Raw genomic sequence first — 18,164 nt, forward strand, 5'->3', positions numbered from 1 at the left:
ATTAAGTACCTACTATGTGCTGGGACAGACTTTGGGAGATAGTGGAGGATAAAAGGGCCTGGTATGATATGGTCCATGGCGTCATGAAGAGTCAGGCCCGACTAAATGAATAAACAATATGCCAGGCACTGTGCTAAACACTTGGGACACAAAAAGGCAAACGATAAGGCCTGCCCTCAAGGAGCTTGTAATCTAATGGGGGAGACAACATGCAAACAAATATATACAAACCCATTATATAGGGGATGAAGAGGAAATAAGGGAAGGAAGGTTAGCTAGAATTGAGAGGGTTGTGAAAGGCTTCCTGTAAAAGATGGGATTTTAGCTGGGACTTGGAAGGAGCCAGGGAAAGCAGGAAGTTAAGATTATTCCAGACTTCTCTATGTTTAAGACATGACTGTGGCCATTGCCAGCATACTTCTGTGAAAGAGGGATGGGCTGGGAATCCAAAGGAATGTATAGGAATCACATTTTCCAGAATCAATCAACAGATTAGAGACAGAGAAAAACAGTTAATCTATAGAGAGGACTTCCTGAAGTAGATGAGAAGACTGAGTGCAAGCTTAGAAATGGGGACTTTCTTCTCATTGTACTTTCTGTCTCATATGAAGAAAGAGCTCTCCAGGAAATTTGTGATCCCCACAGAAGACACATTTTGTAGAATTCACTTTGATTACAGATCTTTTTATAGGCAGCTGTAGTGCAGTGGAAAGAATACTGTAGGTTTTGGGGACAAAAGACCCAGATTCAAATCCTCATTCAGCCCCTTACTGTGTTGGGGGTAATTGAATAATCAATCAATCAACATTTCTTAAGTGCCTATGAGTCATTTAACTGTTTCCTCACCTGGAAAATGGGGATAAAACTACCCATAATACTTGATCTTGCCTTTGCAAAGGCTTTATAAATCTTATGACAAGCCTATGATACAGGTGCTATTATTATCTCCATTTTACAGAAGAAGAAACTGAGATAACATGTTAGAACTATTTGTAAATTGTAAAGGATATAGCCAATCTGAAAATTTGTTTTGCTTGATTATTTGTTATAGGATTTTTGTTTGTTTTTTGTTATGAGGTATATTTGTTATGAGGATTTTATTTTTATTTTTCTTTCAAGGGCAGGGAGAGGTAGGAGGGAGACTTCTTTTTAACTTTTGAAAAAATAAGTGCTTGTTACTTGAAGCATCATGTGAATTTTAGCATTATTCATTCTTATTGTCCCCACATTCAAGTTAATGAGCATTTATTAAGTGACTACTATGTACAAGGAGAGAGATTGTAAGGCAGAGTGGATAGAAAGCTGGCCTCAGCCTCAGGAAGACCTCTGACCTCCTGACTGTGGGATCTGGAGCCAGTCAGGTAACCTCTCAGCACCCCCAGGCAGCAATGAGTCTATAAGCTACAGTAATAAAGGGAATTTCCTCCCCAACAGTTCTCTCCCTATACAGATGAACTCACCAATTCTGATCTTCCCTTCTCTCCTCCCCAAAATGCCCAAGGCACTGTTATAAAGACTAAATGAAAATGTCAAGAGTCAGTGTAGGACAGTAAGGAAAACACAGGATCTGGAGTTGGAGGACCCAAGTTCAAATCCTGACTCAGGTACTTACTGCCTATATAACTGGAGACATTGCTTAACTTCCCTGGACTGTTTTGTCATTGGTTAAATAAGAGAATCAGACTAGAGAATCTCAGGACTTCAAAGATCCCTTAAGGATGTAAATATCATTTATATTCTACACTACATTGCTGTTATTGTCATCGTCCTTCCTTCTCCAAGAGGACCAGGACATCAGGAAGGTGATGCCATGACATGCAAGTGAATTGGATTTAAGTGAGGCAGGGCTGTGCAAAGTCACCAGCCTCACTCTCTCCTCGGCAGCCACCTGGATCCAGTGACCAGATATAGATCAGGATGCCTAGAGATGGCCCTGGATGCAGTGGAGACCTAGCCTTTTTAAGCTGAGGTCTTTCCCAGGTCTCAGTTTGTCTGAGACAACACCCATTCAGTGATTAAGGCAAGGTTAAAAAAATGAGGCAAAGAATGGTCTCTTTTACCTAGTAAAATGAATGAATGAATGAATGAAGTCTGGGAGGGGAAGACCCTCTGGGTTTCTGGACAAAACAAAACAAATTGCTATTGCTATTTATACTCACTCTGAGTCATCAGACCCATACAATGACCAAATGAGGCTTGGGCTGGGATCTACTGACAGATGGTTGTTTGTCCTTCCTCTCAAAGAGGACCATGACTTCAGGAAGGTAATGCCATGACTTGCAAGTGAATTGGATTTAAGTGAAGGAGGGCTGTTCAAAGTCACCAGCCTCACTCTCTTCTTCGAAGCTACCTGGATCCAGTGGCCAGATATAGATCAGGACGACTGGAGATGGCCCCCACCTTCTATGACCATTTGACACATAACTACACATGGTTGCAACTTCTTCTCAAAGCAAAATTTGAGCAACCAACAACAGGCAGTGAAATAAGAGAGTTGAATCAATAAAGTCATTTCTACCTAGATCGTTGTGCTAATGTGTGAGTCAAGGGAGGATAGATCCTTGAATTCATTCATTAGGATGTTTTATAACACTACGCTCCAACCCTGTTTCCATTCCCACAGTTCTTTGCCTTCGTGGTCACAATCTGCTATGCTGGGAACACATACTTCAGCTTTCTATCATGGCGATCCCAGACAGTACAGTGATCACCATTTCGACAATGACAATTAATGGAAAAGAACATTGCTGTAAAAGCCGCCATGGGTAGGATGTACATTTCCAGAGAACAGTGTTTTTGGCGTGTTTTTGTACACTTAGTTTCATTGTGGTCGCTATGTTCAGTTGCAAGTAAAATGGATACTTGTTTACAAAACACTGTAAATCCTTAGGACAAAACCTTTTCAATACATTGTTATAAACTTCTTAAATCCTATTTTTTCCTAGACAATAAGTAACAGAGTTGCTAATGTTAAGAACACATCCAGTTTGTAAATCTAACCTTTAAAATGCCAGACTTTTTTTTTTTGATTAAATGTTTAAAAATCACCCATGAACTTCAGTGTCTGAGTTTTGGGGGACATTTGAGAAAAACAATACATGTCACTACAACCAAAGTGCATGGCTCCATGGGACAATGGAGGACATGCAAGATTATTTAGGAGAAGCCTTCTCCCTGGATCATGAGAGCAAGGCCAGTGCACACTTAAAGTCACTGCCTTTGGGCTACTGCATTCTACAGCAGAGGCATGAGGGTTGGCCAAACCACATTTAAATGTTAATTGAGAAATACATCATAAAATACATAAAAATGCATGAGAACATAGATAATGTTAATATGTGGTTTTCTAAGTCACTATGTGCTCCACAGAGATCTTCATGTATGACTTAAGTTTGGTATCATTGCCCTGTTCTGAACATTGTACATGTTCTGAAGTCCTGTTCCGAAAGTCTTTCAAAATGAATTCATTGAGCTGAACACAATTTAAAATGGTGTAGCCAAGCCAAGTGACAGTGAAATAGACGGTCCCCAGAAATGGCTTTTGGTCCATGCCTGAACCAGAACCAAAACTACAGTTGGGGGACCCAGACTTGGCCCCAGGCTGGAATATTTATCCTCTTCTCCCTCCTGCCCAGCCACCCCGCAGGTGAGCCCCATATTGCCAGGCTCTACACTCAGTAGTAGGGATAACCTGACCCAGAGCATACGTCTCCTTGGCATCAGTGCCTCCCCCCATGCCCACCCCACCCTGCCCTCCCTCCTTAGCAGGAGGCAGGTCTTCAGTGCTACAGGAACCTGAATGTGTCCCAGGATAGGTGTCCTTCTCCCCAACAGAATGCCAGATGAGTTCTGTCTCCTGATCCCTTGCTCTCATCACAAAATTGACTAATTATGACTCTGCTGTAGACATAGAAGTGACCCTCCTCCCAAAAATCACCGTCATTCTTGGCCATTGGTGACAGCAGTCCCTGAACGTTTCACAGCAAACACACAAAAGGGGGAGAGCTGCTAGCTCAACCTGGGCTTTCAAGTCATAACTCTTTGAGCTAACAATGAGGCAGATGGCACTGTAGGAAGCATAGCACATGAGCACCTGGGCACACACACACATACACACATATACACACATTCACACACAGACACACACGAACACATGCACACATACATACACACATACACATGCACACACATACACATGCACACACAAACACACACAAACACACACACAATACAAATGGAATTGTGCTCATCTGCTTAGCTGCCATCAGGGGCTCCATCTCCAATCACAAATTACAGTTTGTGAAGAGCCCTTTACAAAATCTGCCAATTTAAGACAGACTCACACACCAAATACACCAAACCTGAATAAGTTAGATTAGGATGAACTTGGTAAAATCCCTTTGGTGTTCAGGGTCATATCGATGGGTCACTGAATCTCTTCCTGTCTGGGTCTTCCTGCCACCACCTGGAGCAAAGGGATTTAACATTAGCTAGTTATGTGGCACTTTCAAGTTTACAAAGCCCTTTACATGTTCTCTAAAGCTCACAACCACCCTGTGACATAGGTGCTGATAATTATCTTGACTTTACACTTGAGGAAACTGAAGGTTAAGTTACTCCCAGGATCATATAGCTAGCAAGAAATGCAGGCAGGATTTGAACTCAGGTCTAACACTCTATGTGTCCTGCCACCTATCTTTCTCGGTTTCACCAGATTGCAGAAGATTAGCCAAAAGATTCAGGAGAAGGACAGAAAAAAAGTCCGTGCAGTGATAGGCTTCCCCACAAGTCAAGGTCTCACCCTCATGATGCTGCTGGTCCTCCTCAAGAAGGAAGGACGAACAGCAGTTCTAGAGTCCATTTCCCAGCTTGCTTTCCCTCCTGTGTAAGGACCCCTGCTCCCCCCTGGCTCAGCAGGGCATATTGAGCTACATTCCATTCCTGTTCTATGTAAATGATAAAGAGCTGTCTGGCTTGAATGAACTTCCTTCTCTCCATCTATATATAAAGTGGACAGGTTGGGGAATGAAAGGTTTTCATCATCCAAAGGAAAGCTATATTCTTCTGGGCAGGTTCCCAAGATCTAATTAGTCTCATTGCCAATGTATTTTTTTAAAGCCTACTTTAAAACACAACTGACTAGTCCTGGAGGTTATAAAGGAAATAGAGTCAGAGCTTTCTATCTGAAATGGGGATCCAATCAATCCATCATCCATCACTTTTTAAGCACCTACTATGTACCAATGAGGATAACAAGAAAAGGGACCTAGAGCAAGGGAAACACTTGGCAGTAAGGAAAACTCAGTCTGTGTAAGTAGTGGGTGATTGGAGCTGTTCAGTGACAGGAAGTCTGAGTTGGAAGGGCCTGCTGAGGTGATCCAAGCCATGCCTGACCAAGGAGCCCTGCTAGTACATCCCCAGTGGATCTGGCCTTGGAGTACAGACTTGGGGTCAAAGCCTGGTCAGGCCCCTTACTGTGTGACCTTGGGTTAGTCTTTCTAAACCCAACTTCATTTATAAAATGGACATAATAATCCTTGTATTACCTAATGACATAACTCACATTAATCCAATGCTCTAACATTTGCAAAGCACCTTGCAAAAGTTATCTCATTCAATCTTAACCACCCTGAAGGTAGGTGCTTAACCCCATTTTACTGTTGAGGACACAGGCTCTGAAGGTAAAGTCACACAGCTAGTATGTGAGAGTATTTGAACTCAGGGCTTCCTGAATCAAGTCCAGTATTCTAACCACTACCCCAGGCTACCTCTTGTGGTCTGTTGTGAAGATCAAATAAAGGTAATCTTTTTTTAAAGAACTTTATATCAGTAGAAAGGTAGACAAAAACTGGGGAAAGCAAGGATTTGTGCCCCTTTCATAGAAAGCACCCAGCTTGGGCCAGGTAAACTAGGAGGGGCCCAGGCCCATCCCAATGTCTTCAAGAACCAACCAAGGAGCAAAAATAAACAGCTTTGTCTTTTAACTTAATTGCAAATTGTCCCTTTTAGTTTTAAGGTATGGTTTGTTTTATTATATTTAAGGTAAGTTTTTATTTAGTTATGAATAAAATAATATCTTGCATGACTGAGTAGTCAATAAATGAGTGCAAAATAAAATAAAATTCTTCTGGTATGCCTCCTAATGTGCTGGGCATGCCTGTGGTCCCCTTGTTTGTGAAGGCTTCTCCTTGCAGACCCTTCTTGCTTGGGGTGAAAAAACCACCACCTGCCTCCACTGGCCCCTCCACACCCACACACACAAACTGAGGTTGTCTTTTTTGTCTTTTCAAGTGTAACAACCACCAAACCAGAGTGAATGAGTAGCCAAGAGGGGTAAGAACTTTGTCTCCAAGACCTTGGCTGCTCAGCCTTCCATAAAGAATAACCATGTTCGATGTCGAGGCCAGGGAGTTGGGGGCAAAGGCGGTGTATTTCCAGGAACCTATATAAATCTAGTCATTGACCTTGTCAAGTCATTGCCTTTCTGGGCCTCAGTTCCCTCATCTTGAAAAATGAGAGAATTAGCTGAGATCAGCGGTTTTAATCTGGGGCCCATGGATAGACAGGAGTCTGTGAACTTTGATGGGGAAAAAAAATTAGGTCTTTATTTTTACTAACCTCCAACTGAAACTTAGCATTTATTTACAAACACCCTGAGAAGGGGTCTGGAGGCTTCACCAGGTCAATGCTGAAAGAGTCTAAGACATTGAAAAAGTTAACAACCCCCCCCTTGCCTAGATAATCTCCAAGGTCCCTTACCACTCTAAAGTTCATGTCAATTCAACACTTATTAAGCACCTACTATGTGCAGGGAACCAAGGACAAAAAAGGTAGACGTGAGGGGAATATACATTTATAGAGTTCCTACTATGTGCTAAGAGCTTTTTATAAATATAATCTCATTTGATCCTTATAGCCACCCTCCCAGATAGATATTTTATTATCACTATTTTACAGTTGTGGGAACCCAAGAAAACAGAGGTTCAGTAGTAAGTGCTGCTAGTAAGTGTCTGAGGCTGGATTTGAACTCTGGTCTTCCAGACCCCTTGTGCATCTCTCCGTCCACTGCACTAAGCACTCTGCTGGGGGGATAGTGGGGACACAAAATGCAAAGTACATTAAAAAGAACATCATTTTTAAAGGAAGAAAGCAATAACAACGGGCTGCATTAGCAAGGGCTCCTTGAAGCAGAGGGCAGCTAAGCTGCGTGTGGAAGAAACGGTGAGATTTTCTCAGGTGGAGACAAGGAGATGAAGCACATTCTAGACACTCGAGGGCAGAGACTCGCTGGAGATGGGATGTCCTATACGGCAGATGACTAACAAGTCAGTATGACCTGAACAGTACAGAGGAATACAAACTCAGCCTGTGAAGGTAGGTGGGAGCCAGATCAAGGAGGGCCGTAAATGCCCTATGATTCTATGATACCGTTATTAATAAAATCAAGAGAAGGGAAGCAACAAAACCCACTGGTGAAGCTGACTTGGAGGAAGTGATTTTCTGTGGTCAGGTTGTCCTCAGGCTGAATGTGTCCTGGGTGCATGGCCCTCCCCCTTGAGGTATCCATTTTTTCCATTTCTTTAAGAATACAGGAAAATCATTCTCTCTTATGGAACAACAAAATTTAAACCAGACCAAGCTGATCCTTTCTGCTAATTAATGTGTTTCTACAAGACCCCGCCCATGTTCCATTTATTCCCTCTTGTGAGACAAATTGTACCCACTACTCCTGGGTTCTCCTGCAGGGATCCAGGAGAAAGTGGTAGTTTTTTGTGGGCCAAGTCAGAAAAGGAATGGGAGCCAAGCATGTGGAGAAACAAGACTGCTGAACGTGGATCGCCCACACCTTTGAATGCCTGGGGTCAGCATGACTGACTGAAGGGCGTCTTAGGACACAGCTGGTTTGGAATCAGAGCGGTACAGTGTCCTGGGAGTCAGGAGAGCTGCATGCAGCCACTGACTAGCTATGTGATGTTGGAGGAACTGCTTCCTTTCTCAGCTTCCTGGGTTGTAAAATGACTAAGGATTGGCCTATTGGATCAGAGCATGATAGCTTTAGAGTGGGAAGGGATCTCAGGGGAGATCTAGTCCCACCCCCATATTTTACAGACAAGGAAAATGAGGCCGAGAGATGAACAGAGACACAAATCTGGTTCAAATCCTGGAGATCTCTGATCCACCAATTACTGCCCTTTTCATGGACTTTCCTCCAAGGCCCTTTCTGGTTCCAAGATTCTATGATCCCCATAACTGCTGAAGCTCTTTCTTTCCCTCCTCCCTGCTCCAAGAAACTCAGAAACTCTCCTTTTACTTGCTGAATTGTTGAGAAGAAAGTGGGGCCAGCAAGGCCAACAGGCACCAAAATTGAGCACACCAATCAAACCCTCAGCTTGTACCAGTGGGCTTTTGTGGTGCTGCACACTGGGCAGCCCTAGACAGAAGCTGGCTTTCACTTCCCTGGTTTGGGGTGTGCATGTATCCGGGTATGTCTGGGCAGATGTCTCTCATGTGCACATGCTTGGAGAGAGTTACTGAAACATTGACCAGTAATACAGAGTAATGACCCTAGGGGGAAAAGTGGCCTGCACCAATTCTCAGGCCTGGCCTCCCCACAGCCTAAGGCTTCTTTTTGGTCCATGGCTCAGAAGACCACAGGCTCAGTTTTGCCTTGATGAAAAATAATGGTTAACTTCGTGCCTTGGAATATCTTGGGTCTCTGTGAGCTCTGGCTCTGCGTACTACACAGAAAGCCACACAGGGAAATAGTACTTATTTTTAACTGAAAGGAAATCAGAATTTCCTCTTTTGAGTGTTGAGAGGCATGGTTCACGAATACTTTTCAACAGCGTGGGTGTTTAGGTGACTAAAGTATTTGTCTTGTGATTCTCCAATAATTTTTTCCATTATTCAAAGTGAGCTGTGAATTACTTCTGGTTTCAGTTTGGAAGGAAGGAGACTTTGTCTTTGCAACAACACCAAGAACAAAACCCTAAACCATCCCACACCAGGATCAATTTAAGACGTGAAGACTCCTGACTCAGGGATTACTCAGACAGTGGGAAATTGGAAGACTTTTTGCAAAAAAAATTTTCTTGAGAATTCAGAATGAGTGCCCCTAAATAACTCTGTGAACTTGGCCTTCCTCTTCCTGGGTCTCAATTTCCTCATCTGTGAATTGAAAATATTGGACTGAATAATTGCTCCCATCCCTTCCTGCTTTAAAAAAAAAGAATCAATTTTCAGATTCTATTAATAATTCACTGTGTGCTTTAACTGTTTGCCATCTGTAGTCGCCATCTGTATTCACCTCATGGTCCTTCCAAAACTTTTCTATTTTTGTTGGTAGAGTTGGGTCATTTTAATTTGATGTGCTTACCCTTTTATTGCAAATCAATAAAATCCTTTAGGCAATTAATTACTCAGCATTGAGTATTTCTGGTTTGCACTCTCCAAAAGAATGTTTTGGCCAATGAACACTTGACAATAAAACATAAGAGTAAAGAGTAGATCTGCTCAAAGGATTTTATTTACTTCAGCATTCATTTGAGTTTTCAATCGCACCTCTAAGGAGAGGTCACATCTAGGCAAAGGTACAAAGAAATCTGAGGGAACTATGGCAGGGTCATGAACACTGATACAGATTTTAATCCTGCCTCTGATTTAAAACCCGAAAAAACGGGTTCAAATGTGACCACCACTATTTATTACCATGTCGACTATGGCCATATTCACAGAAGTACAGAGGACTGTGCAGAATGGAGGGGTAGCTTGTATATTTCATCTGTTCCCCAGTTTGCTCTAGCTGAAAAGAAATTCATCACCTACAGGCCAACCTTTTTAGTGATAAGCCTGTATTAAACTAGGTTAGTTCTCAGACAAGAGACATGCTATCAAGGGCCCATGTCTGAAACCTCCTCCTCGGCTGTGTAGAAACTGCTGGGGCTTGCTTTCCATTAGCAATCCCTTTTGAGAACCATGGTCACCTTCACACTATGATGAGGCATGGGAGTGGGAATTTAGTAAAGAGTTAGCCCACAAATGCCAGCTAAATAAAAATATCAAAATGAGGAAGCCAGAAAGTATCGAGTACTGATTCTGCAATGGTTAGCTGTAGGGGTGGGTGGGTGGGGAGAATGAGAGTGAAACAGAAAGCAGGCTGCACACCCCCAGGCTCTTCTACAGCGGCTCAGAATAGGCAAGACTTGACCAAGGACAGCTCTCAGGAGTACTGCTTGACTAACAGGACCATATTATGGTAGGTGCTGTAGATTAGGAAGGTCTTTAAGACAAGTCCTGTCTTCAGTTTTTATGCTTTGGAGATTGTGCTGTTCCATGACTCACAGTCACCCAACATCCCCCAGTGGAACACTGATGTCAAAAAGATGGAAATAATGCCCAGCAATTCAGCAACCCAGTCAGTCTAGTGCTCTCTCTGCCAACAGGCAGCCAAAAAAGTTCAGCATGGGCCAGTCCCACCTCATTTCTTTTTTTTTTTAATTGCTTTTTGGAGGGCAATTGGGGTTAAGTAACTTGCCCAAGGTCACACAGCTAGTTTTTTTGTGTGTGTTAAGTATCTGAGGCTGGATCCAAACTCAGGTCCTCCTGACCCCAGGGCTGGTGCTCTATTCACTGAGCCAGCCCACCTGATGCACATCAGGGAAGATTGGATGAAGCAGGAGTTCCATCCATTGCCCAAAAGTCTCACCTGTTCTTATTAAAACAATTACAAGGGATGCTGGGAAAAAGCATAATGGCTCTCCACCTCTCCTATGTTTGCCATAATTACTGCTGGTTTTAGAGAGGCATGATGGATAGAAGGCAAGCCTTTGAGTCAGGAAGACTTGCCTCTAACACCTACTATGAGTGTGACTCTGGACAAATCACTTAACAATGCAGTACCCAGACAATTTTCTGAGACTATAAATTACAGAAGGAGAGGCAACATAGTTTAGCTTGATGGTTCTCAAAATATGCTTTAGAAAACCCTGAAACACCTCCAATTTTTCTATATGAACCTTATATTTTTTGTTAGTTGGCATTAAAATAATTTTAGAGTTCTGTTAAAGAACAAAAATTCTGTCAAAGTTTTGCTTAAACAGAAAGGTTTTACCACTGTGGAAAAGTTGGAGAACCACTGGGTTGGTATATAAAGGTGGGCTGGGCATCAGGAAGATTTAATTTTGAATTATGCCTCTGATATGTACTAGCTGCTTGGCCCTGGTCAAGTCATTTAACCTCTTAGTGACCCCTTAAACTCTCTAAGCTTCTATGTTGTGGGTTCTGGGAGAAAAGCCCATATAGAAGTTGCTCACACAGTCTGAAGGCCTCCTCCTACCCCATGCCCCCTGAAAAAAATTGCTTAGTCATATTTTTAAAAATGTCATTGATCTTAAAACATGCACAGTCACTCAAGCCTTGCATTCCAGAACACTCCCTTATGAAAGAAGAAAAGAGAGAAAACCATCAACAAAACTACCCAATCTGACAGCCTAGTCCACCATCTTTTCACTGAGAAGGAAGCATTCCTCATCATTCAGCCAAGACTGGTCATTGACTTTCATCAGCGTTCGGCTATCTTTTCCCTTTGTTTTATTTTACTGTTTCTATTGGGGGGGGGGGGGGGGGGGGGTCTTAATCTGGAGTGGCAGCGTGCTAGGGAGGACAGAGCACTAGATTTGGAGTGAAAAGGACACGGCTTCACAGTCACAATCCAGGCACTTGGGTGAGACCTCTGGCAACAAGGAACTTCCCGAGTCCGTTTCCTACCCTGGAGAACGATGGGATTGGAAATCGATGGCCTCTGAAACTTCTTCCAGCTCCAAACCATAATCTCCATGTTCCGATGCAGTTTGTTCAGTCTTTCCCACCCCTCTCTTCCCTCCCCCCTGCCCATTGATGGGCACCAGCTTAGATCTCAGTTCTCTGCTATCCCGCAAAACAGCTGCTATAAACACTGTGGAATCTGGTGATCAATGCTCAAGGAAACAATTTGAGGCTAGAATTTCTATTTTCCTGAGACTCAGCACATGAAATCACTCGTGGGACCACTGGAAGGGAGGGACCTTTTGGGAGCCGCAAATTCTTCTCCCCCTCTCCGCTCCCCCAACTACTTGCATTTTAAGTGACTTCAACAGGGGCCCCATTAGTACAAATATCCAGCGTAAGGCCCAGAATGTAATAAGTGGTGGGGAGGCGGGGCCCGAATTTGTCCTGGAAGGCAGGAAACTCGCGCCCTCCAGGAGAGTTGGAAGACCGCCTGGGGCCTGCACCCCATTGGCCCACTCCATCTCCACTAGGAGCAATTGGCCAGAACGGGAGCGAGTTTCCTGTTCCCCGAGGCTAGGTCCCAGGCTAGCTCTGGGGGATCCCAAAAGCGTCCGTTGCGCGTGAAGCGTTACCAGCAGGCTGACACTTAGGGACCTCTGCTCTCCAGTCCAACTCCCCAAGGATTCCAGGGGCCCGGACTTTGGGGCTCATTTTGAGATAGGACAGGCGGCGGCCACCTCTCCCACAGCTGCTCTCTCAGCTGCTTTTCCCGCCCCCTCCCCCCTTCTACTCCACATCTGGATCCTGTTCCGCCCAGGCCAGCCCAGGCTCTTCCTCCCCTAACCCCGCCCCCTGCTAGGCTCTGAAGCTGAAGGGGCGGCCGTCTGAAGAGCTGGGGGTCCTGACCCGCCTCCCTTCCATCTCAAGCCCAGTCAGTGCTGGGTCGGACCAGGGTCAAAGTCAGGGTCAAGACCAAGAACAAATCCGGTCCTGCCAGGGGCAGACTGACCCCACACAGTCCAGGGCCCCCCAGTAACCTGTCCCTGGCACCGCCCCGACCCCGCCCCTCCCTGGGGCGGGTCTCCCAGGCCCCTGCCCCTCCTTCGGGCGTTTAGTCGAGTCCTGGAGCCCTAAACAGGCTGGCAGGCTGGCAGGCAAGCAGGAGGGGGCCGGGGCTGCAGCCGCGCCCGGCAGATGGACCCACGGACGCACAGACCCGGCGCCATGTCTCACGGCCCCGGGGTTATTCGCACCACGTGCAGTAGCAGTGGCATCGTCGGAATGGGCGCGCCCCCACCGGGCCCGGCCCCAGTCCCGGGCCCCTCCGAGGGGCTGCTGGCCCGCGGTTACCCCACCACCTACCCCGCCTTGCTCAAGGTTGCGCAGATGGTAAGAAGGGGACTGACAGAAGGGGCAGAAGGGGTGGGGGCAGCACCCTGGGTGAGGTGAGAAGGGACAGAGACCACTGGGGCTTCTCCCTCCTCCCGGCGTGCCGGGGACCCACTGCCGGATCACCTCGGAGCGTCCCCATCCCGGCTTCGCAGGCTCACCGACCCAGCAGGAGAAACGGGACTCCTCTGCATACGGATGTCTCTACTTTCTCCGAGGAATGCTCTTCTCGCTCAAATCTCCCCCTCTTTCTTCATCCCAACCCCTTTCTCCTTTCTCCCAGCCTCCACTCTTTTGTCTTCACCTGGAATCCTTATGCAGCCCCACTACTCCAACCTCTTCCCCCAGCCCCCTCAGCTTACCAGCCAGCCTGCGGGTTGACAACCCACACTCCAGTCCTCTCCCCCTTTTCTCCCATTTCCTCCTACTGTGAGTTATGGCGTCTCCAACCTCTCCTCACCTAGAGGAACTTGAAAGGAGAGGGCTTCTCCCTCCTCCCTGATGGCTACCCCATTCCTTCCAAACAAGAGTCTACTACGTTTTCATACTGTTTCCCCTCCTGGGCCCCGTTCGAAGTTTTGCAGAAGTCTCTCAGTCATTCGGTCTTGATAAAAAAAAAAAAATCTGCTTCCTTGGCGGGCCACAAACCTTGGAGACTCACTTCCTCAAGTTGCTGCTTTGGGGGACTCTGCTTCTTGTGGCCTTTCGTCCTGGCGTAACTTCAGAGATTCCTGGGCCGGGTCAGAGTTGAATGTATGCCTCTTTTTGGCTCTGGGAGCCAAGGAGTGCGGTAGGAGCCAGACAGTATCATCGTGATGGTGTTTACAGAACTGTGGGATCCTGGTTAGGACCCGGCAGTTGTGAAAGTGTGAGGCGTTTCAAGTTTCAGAATCAATGTTAGTACCTTGAATCTGCTGTTAAAACCAAAAAGGAATCTCGAAAGCTGAGTTAGGTACAGAGAGGCGTCTGTTGTTCAGTCATTTCAGTCTCCATGACTCCATCTGGGGTTTTCTTGACAGAGACATTACAGTGGCTTGCCATTTCCTTCTCCAGCTTGTTTTACAGATGAGGAAACTGAGACAAACAGGGTTATGTGACTTGCCCAGGGTCACACGTTCTGTGTCTGAAACCAGATTTGAATTTGGGTCTTCCTGACCCCAGGCCCAGTGCTCTGTCCACTGCATCACCTAATTGCCCTCCAGGAAGGTATTGTAGCACTTACCTACTCAGCACAAGTTTTCAAGGATGTGCAAATTTCATAGATTTTGAGCTGAAAGAATCATGCCCATTTTGCTGAGGAAATGGAGACTTGGAGCCATTACTTAAGTGACTTGGGTTGATCACGCAGCTAGTGTCAGAGCTAGAGGTTGGACCCAGGCCTTCTGACCCCAAGTCCACCACTCTTCCCTCTATTTCTTAGAAGAGGAGGGAGGGCAGACCTGAAGCTCCCAGGCATGGTAGGGAGAAGCCAGAAGGGCTCCTGGCATTAAAGTGCAACATCCATGTGAGTTATTAGTATTATTATCTATTCACAATTTATTCAACAAGCATTCTCTTATCTTCTTTAAATATATTTGTTTAGCAAGTGTGAATTGGCCTGTAGGGGGCCATCTCTCACACATGTGTCTCCTGATCAAATACAAACTTTGTGGGAGGAAGAACTGTTTCACTTTTTTTTTTTTGGTCTTTGTATCCCCAGTACCAGCACAGTGCTTGACACATAGTAGGTGCTTAATAAATGCTGGTTAGTTGTTGATTGAATGATTTATCCCATGTTACTCTTTTACCTGGTCTTTCCAAACCTCCCTTTTCTGTCTGGTTCCTCTGCTATCTTTTTCTTTCCTCCTCTTCTTCAGCTCCATCTACTTGAGCTCACTTTTCAGATTTTAATAAAAACTGACAAGGATACTTCTCTTTTGAGATGATGGTCCAGTCTTGACTTTTGAAAGTGTATCTTGACCTTTTTTTTGTCATTGTAATGGTGGGAACAAATGACTGTAGGATGGAAGGTGAAGGGATTGGAGGTGGTGAGAAGCAGAGACGGAATAGCTTCAGTTAGGTTGTGACTAAGAATCAAGCATTGGAGTAGAGGTAGCCAGCCGTCTATTTATTCCACAGTCACTCTGAGGCCCTTGATGTGCTAAAAATGCTAAAGGGCATTTGGGTCAGAATATCTTAAAGGGATTATGGACAGTGAAATCAGATGTCCCTGTCCCAAATACTGTCACATGCTCAGCTGATCATCAGTTTTGATGAGCTGGGGTTTTTTCTTCTTTCTTTTTTGTTTCTTGTTGCAAGAAGATGGCTCTCTGGTCTTGACCAAGGTAGGTTCTGAAAGTGAGGACAAAAAGATATCAATAAAATTCTTTAAAATGTTTCTTTAAAAAGAATGCTAACTAGAAATCATATCTACTACTACATTGTCAAAAGTTAAAAAGAAAATATAAAAAATATTCCTTAGTTTTGAAGTAAGATAACCCAAATGGAAGGAGACTTATATACAAGGCAGCATAGCTTTCTTTAGAACTTAAAAAAAAACTGGTATTGAGCACTATGGGTAGCTGGTACAAGGGAAGAGTACCAGAAATGACCTTGGGTAAATAATGACTCTCTGGGTCGCAGTTTCCCCCATCTGTGAAGTGAAGAGTTTGTATCAGTTTTACTCTTAAGATCTTTTCCAGCCCTAAATCTATGTTCAAAAAATTGAGGGGTAGGGTTGCATGTTTTTCTTGGTAAGGTCTCTGTAACTTTAGAGGTTGAGATGAATTAGTGGCTCATGCCTAGAAGCACCTTCCCCCCACACACCCAAAAACATTGGCCCCAGTGAATCACCCCAGTACCACTCCTCCAATGATCAATAAAGGATAGAACAGCGTGGAGATAGATTGAGCTGGCAGAAAATGCTCCATCCTCCCCTCTCCCCCACCCCAATCCAGACTGTCTCATGCTTAATTGCCCCCTGTGACCGTTTGCAGGTGGCAAAGGCCTTGTTGCTCAGAAGACAGAACAGAACTAAGACTTAAGGAGTAGCTTTCACTTGGATCTTCTCCTCTGGGTTTCCTTCTTCAGAACACCCACAGTAGACCCACAGGCTTCCCCACAGCCGAAGGTTTGGGCTATGAATGAAGTTCCCCAACTTAGGTGAATGTTAAGAGTTTTGACAGTCAGGTTTTAGTGATTTAGAGACTGGTTAGCCAAGACTTTTTAAGGACTGGGTCAACTTTGTTGCTAAGCAGTAGTGATTGTTTTATTCTTTGGATTTGTATCCCCTCCACCTCAAATAGGACAGGGCATAGACTAAGTCAGTAAGTGCTTAATAAATGCTGATTGATTCATTGCTCAGAACTTTGGCAAGAAGGTTTGGGAGGGAAGAGAGAAGAATTACTCCCTTGAAGTCCTCAGCAATAGCAGTCATTCACACAATCCACTTGTGGCCATTCCACTACCACCATCCCAATCATTAGCTGGGATCTTCAGACCAAATCTTCTGGGGGCCAGGATTTCTGTCATTAAAGCAATTCACAAATGGGGGCTATTACTATTCATGCAACAAATTTTTATTAAACATCTATGATGTTCCTGTTATGTGCTAGGCACTAGAGTACAAAGACAAAAATAAATCTCCCATCCTCAAAGGGGCCAAGGTAGGCAACACTATGTACACAGAAAATTAAATATGAAATATATAAAGTAATTTCTGGGAAAGGAACTAGCAATTGGAAGGATCAGGATAGACTTCACATAGGACATATTACTTCACCTGAACCTAGAAAGGCACTGAGAATACTATGAGTTGGCTTTGAGGAGGCAATGCATTCCAGGCAGGGGGGATAGCCTTATTTAGAGGAATACCAATGGGAAATGGGATATAGTATATGAAGAATAGGAAGCAAGCCAACCATATCATTGTTGTAGTTCTCACAGTGCCAGAGAAGGCTTGATAAAGCTGCCCTTAAGACTAGTGCTCCTGTGGTCAGTGGGGAAGGCCCAAGATTGATAGCTCCCTGTGAATTCTCTCTCCTACCTCTCCTCCCTCATTTAACACACTTACCAGTGGATAACAAAATGGTGGCCCAATACTTCTCCTTTTGCAAAGTCTGTCAAACTCAAACTTAAATCCCATAGAACGTGAGCTCCTTGAGGGAAAGGGACATGGGTTTTTATCTTTCTTATCCCCAGCCTATAACACAGTGTTTGAGTAAGCAACTAAGTCACACTTGAAGAATGAGTAATAAATGTTTGTCCAACAAAATTTTAGAACAAAACCAAAACCTTGAAAAGAATCTTAAGAAAATATGAGAGTGTTAGATCAGGCAATCACTTGGGGTTTTTCCAGCTCTGAAATTTGAATTGAGCAGTAGATGACACTCTACTATTTGTTCAACTCTCCCTATCAGAATGGAAGTGGATTCCTCTCTTGTCTTTGTGTCCCTCAATCTGGCACAAAGTGAGAGCCAAATAAACTTTTCTCCACGTTCATTCATCTCTGTGGTCAGGACCTGTCAGTTACCCTCACTATACCCCAATTTCCTCCCATGTAAAATAAAGGGATTGGACTATTGGACTTCTGATGGGCCTCTGAGATTCCCTCTTGCTCTAAACCCACAAAACTCTGAAATCCATTCCCAGATGCCAGCGATGGCTCATCCAGCCTTCTGACTGCTCTTTCCTTTCTGTGACCCCCATCCCCCACCCTAATGAGGCACTGACCTGAGGTAAGAAGTTAATTTCCTACAAGAGTTTTTCTACTAGAGGGAAGAAAGTCTTCCTGCTAGGAAATCACTAGAGTTGATCTCTTATCTGAGCCAGAGACCATGAGTCTTTGTCAGTTTCCCAGGATGCAGCTACCAGACTTCCTATCCCCAATGAGGCTTCTCTGTGTGGGTCAGTGTATTCATTTAAACTAATCTCCTAAAGTTCTTCCTCACCCACCCCCCAACCTCTCAGTAACAGATCTTTCCAGGCACCTACCAACTCTCTTTCCATCTGTTTCCCTTATCTCTGCCATC

General features: G+C 44.7%; 2 protein-coding genes across 3 annotated transcripts in view; both read left to right on the plus strand.

The window, feature by feature from the left end:
• The window catches only part of CMTM8 (CKLF like MARVEL transmembrane domain containing 8), a 63,763-nt gene extending 60,708 nt beyond the window's left edge, over positions 1–3,055 (plus strand). Inside the window, exon 3 of the mRNA XM_069088302.1 lies at positions 2,592–3,055. Coding sequence (XP_068944403.1) covers positions 2,592–2,707 — 116 coding nt within the window. The 3' untranslated portion in view covers positions 2,708–3,055. The remainder of the gene's footprint in view (positions 1–2,591) is intronic.
• A 9,559-nt stretch (positions 3,056–12,614) lies between these two features.
• Positions 12,615–18,164, plus strand: part of CMTM7 (CKLF like MARVEL transmembrane domain containing 7) — a 58,795-nt gene continuing 53,245 nt past the window's right edge. Inside the window, exon 1 of one of the 2 annotated variants that reach the window (XM_069088575.1) lies at positions 12,615–13,155. In XM_069088575.1, the coding sequence (XP_068944676.1) occupies positions 12,961–13,155 (195 nt within the window). In that variant the 5' untranslated portion in view covers positions 12,615–12,960. The remainder of the gene's footprint in view (positions 13,156–18,164) is intronic. The other variant, XM_069088574.1, reaches the window with a different exon arrangement.

Source organism: Petaurus breviceps, unplaced genomic scaffold (genome assembly GCF_028583685.1).
Source record: "Petaurus breviceps papuanus isolate PSGF00001 unplaced genomic scaffold, PetGlider_PUasm1.0 185, whole genome shotgun sequence".
Classification (NCBI taxonomy): Eukaryota; Metazoa; Chordata; class Mammalia; order Diprotodontia; family Petauridae; genus Petaurus; species Petaurus breviceps.